This window comes from Octopus sinensis, linkage group LG17 (genome assembly GCF_006345805.1).
Source record: "Octopus sinensis linkage group LG17, ASM634580v1, whole genome shotgun sequence".
In the NCBI taxonomy this organism is placed as follows: domain Eukaryota; kingdom Metazoa; phylum Mollusca; class Cephalopoda; order Octopoda; family Octopodidae; genus Octopus; species Octopus sinensis.
Window position 1 is genome coordinate 24,094,164 of NC_043013.1, and position 13,713 is coordinate 24,107,876.

The 13,713-nt window shown below is 39.2% G+C and overlaps 1 protein-coding gene across 1 annotated transcript in view; it reads left to right on the top strand.

Annotated features, from left to right (window-relative positions):
- LOC115220931 (methionine--tRNA ligase, cytoplasmic) overlaps positions 1-13,713 on the top strand; it is a 47,546-nt gene that overhangs the window by 12,243 nt on the left and 21,590 nt on the right. Inside the window, exons 7-13 of the mRNA XM_029791130.2 lie at positions 1,839-1,979; positions 5,259-5,362; positions 6,705-6,821; positions 7,114-7,317; positions 8,867-8,956; positions 10,325-10,511; positions 11,532-11,702. Coding sequence (XP_029646990.1) covers positions 1,839-1,979; positions 5,259-5,362; positions 6,705-6,821; positions 7,114-7,317; positions 8,867-8,956; positions 10,325-10,511; positions 11,532-11,702 — 1,014 coding nt within the window. The remainder of the gene's footprint in view (positions 1-1,838; positions 1,980-5,258; positions 5,363-6,704; positions 6,822-7,113; positions 7,318-8,866; positions 8,957-10,324; positions 10,512-11,531; positions 11,703-13,713) is intronic.

The window sequence follows — 13,713 nt, forward strand, 5'->3', positions numbered from 1 at the left end:
GACTTAGCATTCGGTGGTTTGTTGTTAACATCACTTCCTAGGTGTTATTGGGTCTCCTTCTGTCAGCCTAGTTTTATCTACTACTAGCAGCACAGCCCGGCGTTGCCCGGGTATGTAAGAAACTTTGTCGATAAGCAATGCCCTTTACCTTTTTACCCTTTTTTGTACTCATTGAACTGTTATTTTGTAATATGAAGTCTAAAAGGCATTAAGGCATTCAAGGCACCGTTCCCTTGCATGCATGAAGAAAATCTATGGCAGTCAAAGTGCATTTTCTGGTTTTGTTTAGCACACCCAACCCAGTTCTGCGGTTTTTTCCAGTAACAATGTATCCTATTGGAATCAAAAGGGCCATATAGTTCCTTGGAGCAGACATGATGCTCGCTGTGAATTTCAAAAAAAATTCCTGCGAATTTGTTAAAGATATTGTCGAAAATATGTCTTCTTGAATTTGAACGCGATTTCCCAAAATGGCATGATTTTATAGATTTTTTTTCTGATGGTAAGGCATTGCATGGAAAACTAACGTCAGAATTAAGTTCCTTAGGGTAACATTAAGCTTCACCATGAGCTTGGTGAAAATCGATTGCAAGTTGCGAAAACTACAACAGAAAATGTGTTGCATATGATAAGCTTAGATTCTCGACCCCATGTTGAATTTATCGATTTTTTTCAAAACTGGGGGAACTTTTCAAAATTTTCACTGCGATAGTTTTGAATTATGACATTGGGCTATGTGTGTGTCAAGTTTCATCAGAATCGGTTGAAAGCCGTGGTCAGGGTGAGGGTACAACCTGACAGACACACAGACAGACAAACTGCCTTTTATATATATAGAGAGAGATAAATTGTGTCTTTATTTGGTATCAGCCCTTAGAAAATATACAAACTAGAGTGCCAGCATGGGAAAAGTTGTTCTAATATTCATTAAGAATATTTTGTCTCCTTCTGACTTTATAATTGAATCAACAAAAAAACTAAAACAAACTCTTTACCAGCTTAGCATTCTTGTAACACTCGTTGAATATTAACCCTTTCGTTACTATTTTTCTGACCAAAATACACCCCTCATGAGTTTCAATTAAATTCTAAAATAATCATGAATCTAGGCTTGTTTCATTAAATAACTGTAACTTTTTTACTTATCAACATATTAATGTGATATTTGGAACATAATTAAAGAAAGGGTTCTTAATCAATTCTATTGCATAACTTTTGTCTCAAAGTGACTTTAATTACAGGTAAATCCAGGTAAATTGAGCAAAAGGTAAAAATATTAAAATTTTGTTTAAACATCACCATAGAAAATGAATCATCAGCTAATATTCAAATGGGTATGCAACAAAATTTTGATAAAGAAGAATTGTGCACATCACTATATCATCAGTTGAATTTAATGCACAACAGGTGTACCATAAAGGTGGAATAAAGTGAAATACTTGAATCCACTGTAAGTTTGACCGAACTAAAGAAATCGGTCAAAAAATAATATACGGCCCTGGTTATGGTATGGAAGTGATAAATTCCAGACCACATCGTTCCCTAGGCCATGCTGACTAACATTATTTTCCCTGTATAAAAACTAAATCCACGCATTACCCAGTATTTGCTTCACAAATTTTCTGAAATTTGAACCCCCATTTTGTGTTTGTTTACATTTTGCGTAAGATTGTTTCTGCATTGATCGCTTCAAACAATAACTTCCGGACCACATCATACCCTAAGCCATGCTGACAAACATTAGTTTCCCTGTATAAAAACTAAATGTTTGGCCTTTAGACTATGTAAAAACTGAAGTTTACAGTCAATATTTGCCGTATTTTTGTCTATAATTGCAGGAATCTGTTTGTAAAAGTAATCAGAAATCCTCAAAAGCTACATGGGAAAGTAAGAGTGAATCAAAGCATCAAGGCGACCAAAAGCCTAAATCTCTGACATCCAAGTTACCATTGAAGCCAGCAAAGCAACCTGAAAACCAGGTGAGAATTTTGTAGAAATATATATATATATATCATCATCATCATCATTGTTTAACGTTCGTTTTCCATGCTACCATGGGTTGGATGGTTCAATTGGAGTCTGGGAAGCCAGGAAGCTGCACCAGGCTCCAGTCTGATCTGGCAGAGTTTCTACAGCTTGATGCCCTTCCTAACGCCAACCACTCCGTGAGTGTAGTGGGTGCTTTATATGTGCCACCGGCACAGGAGACAGAAGAGACTAGCAACAGCCACAATCAGTTGGTGCTTTTTACGTGCCACTGGCACGGAAGCCAGTCAAGGCAGTGCTGGCATTGGCCATGTTTGGATGGTACATTTTACGTGCCACTGGCATGGGTATCACAACTACTATTTCCTTTTGATTTTCATTTTGATGTTGATGTACTTGACTCTGTAGGTCTTTTCAAGCACAGCAGTTTGCCCTATGACCCAAGGTACTTTTGAATGGGCTGGGGCTGATGTAGGATACAGCTGTGAACTCACTTTATTTGCTGAGTCTTTGCAGTCATAGCATATCTCCAGAGGTCTCGGTCTTTCGACATTACCTGTGTGAGGCCCAATGTTCAGAGGTCATACTTGACTACCTCATCCCATGTCTTCCTGGGTCTACCTCTACCACAGATATCTTCAACTGTTTGGGTGTGGCACTTCTTCACACATCTCTCCTCATCCATCCCTAGTACATGATCATACCAGCGCAAACATCTCTCTTGCATGCCACATCCAATGCTCCTTATGTCCAGCATTTCTCTCAGGGTGCTTACACTTTGTCGTGTGTACACACTGACATTTTACATCCAGCCCCTCCCCCCGGCTACCTGGTACAGTTCCCTGCAACCCCAGCTGCATTTTATATTTTACGCGTGTCTTCTGCAGTCATGGCCCATGTTTCACTGCTGTGAAGCATGGTAGTTTGCACATATGTGTCGTACAGTCTACCTTTCACTCTGAGCGAGAGACTCTTTGTCGCCAGTAGGGGTAGAAGCTTTCTAAACTTTGCCCAGGCTATTCGTATTCTAGTGGTGACACTCTCTGAGCATCCACCCCCACTACTAACTTGGTCACCTAGGTAGGTGAAGCTATCAACTACTTCTAGTTTCTCCCCCTGCAGTGTGACAAAATCTGTTTTCTGAGCATCTGTGGTGTTTATTGCCCCTGTGCATCTGCTGCACACGAAAGCTATCTCCCTGGTTAATCTTACTTTGATGTTGCTGCACCAGTGGGAACATCTTATGGAGTTTCTATCTATGCCTTTTCTACAGATTGAGCAGGGCTGCCTACCCAAGGGGGTGTATGATGTGTTTGCCTTCCTACTTACTAGAACTGTGGTCTTTGCTACATTGACCCTTAGGCCTTTTGATTCTAAACCTTGCTTCCACATCTAAAATTTCTTCTTTAGTTCGGGTAGTGATTCTGCTATGAGGACCAGGTCATCAGCATAGAGGAGCTCCCAGGGGCAACCTGTCTTGAATTCCTCTGTTATTACCTGGAGGACAATGATAAATAAAAGTGGACTGAGGGCTGATCCTTGGTGGACTCCTACTTCTACCTGGAATTCTTCACTATACTCATTACCAATCCTAACCTTACTAACGGCGTCTTTGTATAAGGCCTGTACAGCCCTTAATAACCATTCATCAATCCCTAGTTTCCACATCACCCACCAGATAAGGGATCAGAGGACCCTCTCAAAGGCTTTCTCCAAGTCCACAAAAACTAAGTAAAGGGGATTATATTTAGCTAGGTATTACTCATGCAGTTGCCGCATCAGTAGTGTTTCTACTTGGCACAAAACTGAACTGCATCTCATCTAAGCAGACTCTCTCCCTAATGAGATGAGCTATGATCCTTTCTGTAACCTTCATCACCAGTTTGATGCCCCTGTAATTATTTCTATCTAGAGCATCACCTTTACCCTTGTAGCAGTTGACTATGGTGCTGGTACGCCAGTCATTGGGTATGACTCCATCATGAACTACCTGGTTTACAGTGCGGGTGACTATGCCATAGCCCACACCACCAGATGTTTTAAGCATCTTAGCAGTGATTACTGATGGGCCAAGGGCTTTTCCTGGCTTCATACCCTTAATTGCTTTATCTACCAGGGAGCTGTCTATTCAGATAGCTGGTCCCTCTACTGGGTCAACATTTGGCAGGCTCTTCTCCTCCCATTCATTCTCCATATTCAGCAGTCTTTCATAATGGCTTCTCCAAGCCTCTTTCTTTTCAGAAACATTAAAAGCAAGTGCAACAGACCTTGATAATTTTCCAATGTCTCCTAAACATGCAAGAAATCTCTGGTGAAACCACTGCATCTACTTTTCCAGAGCTTCCTTTATATGTGACAAGCTTCTCAGAAAGTCAGAAGTTATAATATGCTCAGTTCATAAAGAAGGAAGCCAAACAAAGCTAAACATTACAGGCCTGTCCCTCCGACTGTATGTGTCAGTGAAATCATGGAGCAGATCGTCAGAAAGGGGCTGATCATGTTCCTAGAAGAAAATGCTTAACTAACACACAGCATGGCTTCCATTCAGGCAGGAGTTGCCTTACACAGCTTCTACAGCATTATGACTTGGTACCGAAACAACAGCTCAACCACTCAAATGTAGTTGCGAAATATAATAGACTTTGCCAAGGCATTTGACAAAGTTGATCACTGAATGATGTGTCGCAAACTGCATGACCTTGGTGCCATTGGTAAACCAGGGGAATAGCTGCATGACTTTTTGAATGATGGGCATCAGGCAGTCACAGCCGATGGTGGTCTCTTTGAGGAGGTGTCAATCTTAAGCAGAGTTGCTCAGTGAACTATACTGGGACCACTACTGTTTTGTGTTGGCTCTCTTAGACCTGCTCTCACTCAGCCACTTCTACCAGCTCTGGTGATAGGACCCTAATGATAATTCAAAACTACAGAATGATTTGAATGCTGGATACAAGTGGGCTGAAGAAAACAATATGTCGTACAATGTTGCAAAATTTCAAGCACCCTGCTATCAGTTCACAAATAGATTGCAGTTAGAATCCACAGGACCAGAGGTAGTGCAATCCCAGACTTGGTGAATGATCTAAGGAGCCATATGAGTAATGATGCCTGATTCCATGTGCAAATTACTAAGATGACGACAATATGCAGGCAACTGGCTGGTTCTGTTTCAGCCAGGTATTCCAATATATTCTATATATTTATTATTGCTTTCCTTCTTATAACATTGCTTTCTTGCCTAAATTTTTCCATCAAAACTTAATTATTTTCAGGAAGCAGCCAATGATGTATTAGTGAACAGCAATGAAATTTCCAAATCTGTTGCTGCATGGAAACTTCCACTTACAACAAATGCAGTTAAAAGAGAACATCCCATGTAAGGATTGTTTTTTTTTTTTCCCCATCTCTGTGAATATATCATGTAGATCTTGAGTGCTGAAGCATTTTTGTTAATATTGAAATTGCCAGCTGCATTAACCCCATACACTTTACTAGTTGTGAACTGTATAACAAAGGTGATCCATTCTCTGAAGCCTGAGTAGTTTGGATGAATCTGTGTTACATTTTGATAAGGTTAATAGAATAGTTTTGTTCATACGAACATCATCTTTGAGGATATCTTTACATAGCAGAAGGAAGTTGATTCTTTAAAGAATGCTTCCTTCAATTTACTTGATGTCATTTATTATTCTTGATTAACAGAAAAGATCTAAATAATAATAGTGATACCAAATTGTAGTTGTGATACCTGTGCCGGTGGCACATAAAAAGCACCATCCAAACGTGGCCGATGCCAGTGCCACCATGACTAGCTTCTGTGCCGGTGGCACATAAAAAGCACCATCCGAACGTGGCTGATGCCAGCGCCGCCTCAACTGGCTTCTGTGCCGGTGGCACGTAAAAAGCACCAACCGATTGTGGCTGCTGCCAGCCTCCCCTGGCACCTGTGCCGGTGGAACGTAAAAAGCACCCACTACACTCTCGGAGTGGTTGGCATTAGGAAGGGCATCAAGCTGTAGAAACACTGCCAGATCAGACTGGAGCCTGGTGCAGCCTCCTGGCTTCCCAGACCCCGGTTGAACTGTCCAACCCATGTTAGCACGGAAAACGGACGTTAAACAATGATGATGATGAATGGCTGTTGTGTATCAGCCACAAAAATACTTATATTTATCCTAAACAAGTTTAAATGTCTCTTTTAAATGATAATATACTAGAAAGCACCCACTACATTCTTGGAGTGGTTGGTGTCAGGAAGGGCATCCAGCCGTAGAAGCCATTCCAAATCAGATTGGAACCTGGTGCAGTTCTTCAGCTTACCAGTTTCACTCAAACCATCCAACCCATGCCAGCATGGAAAGCAGATGCTAAATGAGGATAATGGTGACATTCTTTCCATTTGCTGTAAATATTAAAGAATAAAATAATATTAGTTTGTAATAAAACAAATTTTCAAACATTCTTTAGATTAGTTATTTTGAAGATCCAGTCTTTGAATCATTGATCTACATTCTAACCTTTCCATATATATTCGATTATTTATGCATTTTAAACTATAATTTCAAACCCTGAAAAATTCCATGTTGTCACTTGAATTATTGTTTTGATATGAGAATCATTAACTCATTGTCGTCTCTGTTTTAATAATTAAAAAAAAATTTATTGTAACAATTTTAAATTTATAAAATCCAATCCCTAATTGAGTTATATTCTTATAGCTTACCTGTACCTGGTGCCCGCAACATTCTTATTACAAGTGCATTGCCATACGTGAATAATGTCCCTCACCTGGGCAATATTATTGGATCAACTCTCAGTGCAGACATTTTCTCAAGGTAATCTTTAATAGCTTCATACCTGTATATATTTCCTAAGTTGATGTTTGTTTGATTTTTGAAAGATATGAGTGTGTGTGTGTGTGACTGTACGAATATGTGTATATGTGTGTCCCTGTGTATGTTTTTACTTGTGATTACAAGAGTTCTGTGTGTTGCAAATAAATTGAAATTAGTTTTAATTAATCAAAGCTGTAGTATAAAATGTTTGAAGAGGAATGAGAAAACTTTAAGGTTTTGTAAAACTTGTGAGGCTTGGATTAATAAATTTGGTTTGATATTTTCTTTCTAGGTATTCTCAGTTGCGTGGCTATAACTGTCTTTATATCTGTGGAACAGATGAATATGGCACAGCAACGGAAACTAAAGCTATGGAGGAAGGACTCACACCACAGCAGATTTGTGATAAATACAATGTAATCCATGAAGAAATTTATAAATGGTTTCATATTTCATTTGATTATTTTGGTCGCACAACAACCAAATTACAAACTGAGTAGGTTTTGTTTTTTTTTTTAATATGTATACTTATTTTGTTTATTTTTTTATATACTCTTGTCTCAGTGGTTGGACTACGACCATGCTAGGGCACCACCTTGAAAGATTTTCTCAAACAAATCAATCCCAGTGCTTATTCTATCAGTCTCTTCTGCTAAACTGCAAAGTTATGAGGATGTAAAGAAAGCAACACCAGTTGTCAAGCAGTGGGTGGGCTGGAGAAACATGTACACAGGCTTCCACACAGTTTCCATTTGACAGATTCATTCAGAAGGCATTTGTTGGTTTGGGGCTACAGAGTAGATAGCACTTGCCCCAGGTGTTGTGCAGTGGAACTGAACCTGAGACCATGTAGTTGCAAAGGGAGCTTTCTAATCACCCTGCACAAAAATACACCCTTGGCTTTGCAGTTGGATATCTTTTTTTATACGCCAAATATGGAAAATAAGGATTAAAGATAGTGAAACGGAGGTTTTGTTCAGTCAGCCTTTTGGATGACTAAGCACATTGGTAGGTCAACAAGTTTTTGCTCCATCTATTGGTGGAACATCTTGGCTTGATTTTCTTTAATCCTTGTTTATGTTCATATGATGCACATATATATTTAAAATTGTTTTACACACACACACACACACATGTATGTCTCTCTCTCTCTCTCTATATATATATATATATATATATATATATATATATATATAATCTAAATCGAAGTGAAATATGATGACGGGCACGAGTATCATACAACCGTGACCGTTGACAGAGCGGCTAACCGCCTTCCGTGCCAGTGGCACATAATAGGCACCATTCGAGTGTGATCGTTGCCAGCTTCGCCTTACTGGCACTTGTGCCCCGTGCTAGTAGGGTGCTAAGAGCACCATCCGAGTGTGATCGTTGACAGAGCAGCATCCATGCCGGTGGCATGTTGGAGGCACCATTCGAGCGTGATTGTTACCAGCATCGCCTTACTGGCACCTGTGCCAGTGGCATGTGTAAAATATTCGAGCGAGGTCGTTGCCAGTACCGCCTGACTGGCCCCCATGCCGGTGGCACGTAAAAGCACCCACTACACTCTCGGGGTGGTTGGCGTTAGGAAGGGCATCCAGCTGTAGAAACTCTGCCAGATCAAGATTGGAGCCTGGTGCAACCATCTGGTTCACCAGCCCACAGTCAAACTGACCAACCCATGCTAGCATGGAAAGCGGATGTTAAACGATGATATATATATATATATGTATATTCACACAGGCACACACAAAATATCCTACTAATATTGAATGAAATCTTAACATTATTTCTAATTTCTTTGTCATGATTAGCATAAACGAAACTGGTTGACTATGTAAATATTTTATTTCATAAATATATATATATATATATATATATTTTTTGTCCAACATAAAATCTCTGTGCATTTTACTTTTATATTTTTCATTGCAAGTTTTTCATTGTATCTTTTCAGTATGTGTGTGTGTGTGTGTGTATATGTGTGTGTTTATTTGCAGCTATTAATTAGTATTTAGAATTTTAATTATTGTATTTCTCTTTAGGATTGCTCAGGACATATTTTGGAAGTTACATAAGAAAGGTTATATCTCTGAAGATACTGTTGACCAATTGAAATGTGAAAAATGTGATCGGTTGGTTGTTACTTTACTTTGTATTTGTTGTAGACGTTATATTTTTTTTTTTAAAAACGTTTTCCAAAATGTATTTCAATGCATTTTGTAGATTTCAGTTGTTGGTGAAATTTTAAAACAGAATCATTTGAAGAAATCTCATTTTCACGGCCACATGGATGGACATTGAGTGATTGATACACCCAGTGAAGACCAATCAATTAACAATTAATTAGATAATCAGCAATGCTGTGTTGGATTAATCCCCAAATGTATTAACAACACAAACTATCTATATGTCACAAATCATGTCCTCTGCCGTTTTTGTCACAATCACACATCTAACAACACATGCAATATGTTACAATGTCGCATACACACCAGTTTGGTCACAATGACTCAGTCCATAACAAAATGTACGTTACTCTTTCTAGGTAAATGTTACATAACAACGCACACAGACTTTTTTAACAATTTCTCATACATAATGCATCACCATCAACATCTGGTTGAGCTTGCTCAGACACTTTTAACCTGCACACGCCATCTCCCTCAGTCCTGCATCAGCTGAGGGAAGTCTTTGGGGAGGCATCCCATGTCTCTGATGAGTTGATCTACATTCGTGGTGTTCAGACGACCTGCTTGCGTATGGCCATGCTTTGGCATCCATAGCAGTAGGTCACTTGCCAGCAGCGCTCTGCAAAGTGCAAGCTCCTTTCCCTTATAATGGTGCAAAGAGGCAGGAGATCTCTATACAGCTACTTCTTGGTGGGATGATTTCTCCAAGATATGTTTAAGACTGCTCTTAACATTTGGGTGTAAGTTCCATCTAGCTTGGATTCCAGTTTTGTGGTAAGCATCCAGGTTGTTGCTCCATCTAAAAGGACTGATTCTACTGTTGCAAGAATGTAGATTATGCTGATGATTTAGACTTGCTCTCTGACACAATGTCAAGCTCCATTCAATTAATTCATAGTCTAATTAAATGCACAAAATGTTGTACTCTTTGTTAATCCTAATAAAACCAAACTCGTTGTTCATAATCACAAAAGATCCGTCACCAACATCACCAGAAACCCCATCATTCAAGTCGAATGATTTTATACACCTTGGTTCTCTGATAGCCTCAACTTGTAAAAATTTTGGCAGCCAAAGCATGGTCTACCCTAAACAAACTGGGTGTTGTCTGGAGATCCACTTCGTCAGACAATTCCGTGAGAGGAACTTTTTCCATGCAATGATAGTCATTTCTTTTACACAATAACAGACCATTACCATTGTCTCCAGTAAATCCACTAAACATTGCGTCTGTCTCGAATGACAAATAAAATTAAATCTTTTCAAGACATTCCAACAGGGAAACAATCCGTTTTGATTTTTGTTTTCCAGGTTTCTTGCCGACAGGTTTGTTGAAGGAATCTGTCCCCTGTGTGGCTTTGATGATGCCAGGGGAGATCAGTGTGACAAATGTGGTAAACTAATCAACGCCATCGATTTAGTGAAACCTCGCTGTAAAACCTGCTCAAACACACCCATTGTCAAATCTTCTCGACATCTCTTCCTCGATCTGCCTAAGGTAAATATTTATAACAGTTTCTCTATGTTGTTGCCTTAACATTGATTGATTGATTGATTCTAGTTTCAGCTCACGAGCTGTGGCCATGCTGGGGCACCGCCATTTGATTTTATTTTCATTGTTGATTTTATTTTCTTATCTGAGACTAGAGAAGATCACTTCAGAATTTGGTATTTAACAGTGGATCAGCCTTGAACTAACAGACCTTATGATCAAAGAGGGTCCACCCATGGCCATCCCATCTTTTTTCAGATAATGCCAGCCCCTGGCCGTTCGCCAGCCTCGTCTGGCACCTGTGTCGGTGGCACATAAAAACAACATCTGAGCGTGGCCGTCTGCCAGCCTCGTCTGGCACCTGTGTCGGTGGCACATAAAAACACCATCCGAGCGTGGCCGTCTGCCAGCCTCGTCTGGCACCTGTGTCGGTGGCACATAAAAATCACCCACTACACTCTCGGAGTGGTTGGCGTTAGGAAGGGCATCCAGCTGTAGAAACACTGCAGCCTTCGAGCTTGCCAGACCCCAGTTGAACCGTCCAACCCATGCTAGCATGGAAAGCGGACGTTAAATGATGATGATGATGTATGTTGGACTACATTGTTCAACGTGTCTTTCCATTTCTTATTTTTAAACATGGTATGATTTGATGGAGATACGGCTGCTCTGGAGTGTTGATGTGACTTGTTTAGCTCTTTCTGGAATGTTAGGCTTTAGAAAATGGATGATATGGTTGTTAGACTCTTGAGGAATGCTGAAAAATGACATTATTTTCAATACTTAGAAATCAATTTAACCAGTTGAGTATGATTGAAAACAAGTTTGATTTTTTTTTTTATGTTGAATTGAAAATGATGCAGTAAAATATTAAAAATTGTCAAGTTTCAGTAAATATGACAAATAAATACTGTTATTAATGTTACTTAGACAATTGTAACTTGCAGAATTAGAAGGTTTGTATAAAGATAATTGCTAGAATATTCCTACTGTGCGACTTACACAAAATTTGGTCAATCATTTCAGCTGGAACCGGATTTAAAGAAACACTTGGAAAATGTCTTTCCTAAAGGTATTTGGACAAATAATGCAAAAGTAATCACAAATTCTTGGTTGAGAGATGGTTTGAAACCTCGCTGTATAAGTCGAGATCTGAAGTGGGGAACACCGGTGCCTTTAAAAGGTTTCACTGACAAAGTAAGTTTTAGTTTTGTATTCAAAATTTCTATCTATTCTTAACTGGTATATTATTGTTACAATATTACTATTGGAATATTCTTTTAGAAGTGAATTCTTCAGTGTTTTTGTTTCTCTTTTAAGAAGATAAGGTGAGGTGTGTGGGAGATTTGGCTGTTATTTCTAAGTGATTCTGGTAGTATGTAGATCGATCATGGATTATGCCTGTGATGCCATGGATTATGCCTGTTTCCTCAGTCTCTCTCCACAACAAACCACAAAGAGGCAATTTGCCATTTCAGGCTGCACAGAGAGGATTTCCATTGATCACTTAGACAACATACTGAAAACTGTATACTCGAAAGGGAAAGAGCTTATTGTTGCTCAAATCTACAGGTTTTATCTTCTGCAAATATCCTAACACCTCAACAACTCTGGACGTTACTACAACACCATCATAATGAATGACTGTGTGTCTCACCCAAACACAAGAATTAGTTGACTGTTTCCAAAATGTACCATAAATGTTCAATAATATTGAGATCAGGGGACTGGTGGCCAGATAAGATGTTCAACTTCACTAGAATGTTCCTCGTACCATTCAGTAACAACTTTAGCTGTGTCTAATTGGTGCATTATCATCCTGAAAGATTGCGTTTCCCTCTGGAAACAGTTCCGCAACCATAGGATGAATTTGATCAGATAAAATGCTTCAATAGTCTTGACTATTAATTCTGCTATGAAGAAAAACCATTGGGCCGGTGGATTTCCAAGATATAGCCATCCCCCCGCCATCACACAGATCTTCCTCCATGTTTAACAGCTGGAAGAAGGGAGTTTGGCAGTCTCCACATGTATACTTGGCCGGTGGTCGGAAATATTTAAAAGATGATTCGTCCGAGAAAATAACATTCTTCCACTGCCCTAGGAACCAATTCTGTAGGCTTTTACTCCACTCTAAACGCTTTGAAACGTTTATTTTTGAAAGTGTTGGTTTTCTGATTGCAGTCCTCCTGTGAAATCTGGCTTTGTGCAACTCCCTGATAAACAATGTTTTGTGGAAACCAGGTTCTCGAGGTGTCATTAAGCTCTGCAGTAATTTTGGGAGCTGTACATTTTGTGATCCTTTCTAACAATTCACGTAAGAGTTCGATAGTCCTTGTCAGAATGTTTTGGTTTTCTTCTGAAGTTTTGTTTCAATGAGGAGGATTTTTCCTCTTTCTCAAAGAGGGCTGTCATTACTTTCAAGACAGTACTTCTTGATACACCAAACATTTCGGCTGTTTTCGTTACGCTAGCACCTGCCATACAAGCACCAACAATTTTACCTTTTTGAAAGATCTGTCATTTTAATGAATTCTAATTACCTTTTTCTGGTGATATCTGAAAAGAAACAGCAATTTTAGCAAAACATATTAAGCAATACTAATAATAAATCAAAACACATAAAAGTAAACAAGCTTTTGACGGTTTTATAGATATTTCAAAATTATGATGCTAAGTGTTTCCATTATTTTGTCCAACCCCTGTACTTTAATGTTCCTAAGTTAATTAATGTAGTTTCTGGGGGTTTTAATCATAATCTTGGATCTTATTCTGTTGCTGTGGTAAATATGATCCTCTTCTTTACCAGCAAAAGAAACCAATCCTACAAATGATTCTCACATTTACCTCTTCTGTTTCTGAATTTTTAAGGAAATAGAGACAGAATCAGAAAAGTAAATAGACACCCCTCATTGTATTGTTTCTGAGCTGTAACCTGAGATCATTATTGTGTAACGTCATGCCAGATAGAGAGGGAGAAATCGGGAGTAGAAAACCTGATGAAAGAAGAGGAAGTGTTGCATAGAGTGAAGAGTTTAGACAGGTACGCGAGTCGAAACAATGGACAAAATGAAGTTGGAGAAAGAAAGGGGTTTGCTTCACGTCAGCTCTGATTGAACACTCTTTTGGCGTGCAAATAGCCAGCCAAGTAACCCAAAGATTTCTTCCTAATATATCATACCTCGACTGCACATGCAGGAATAGATTA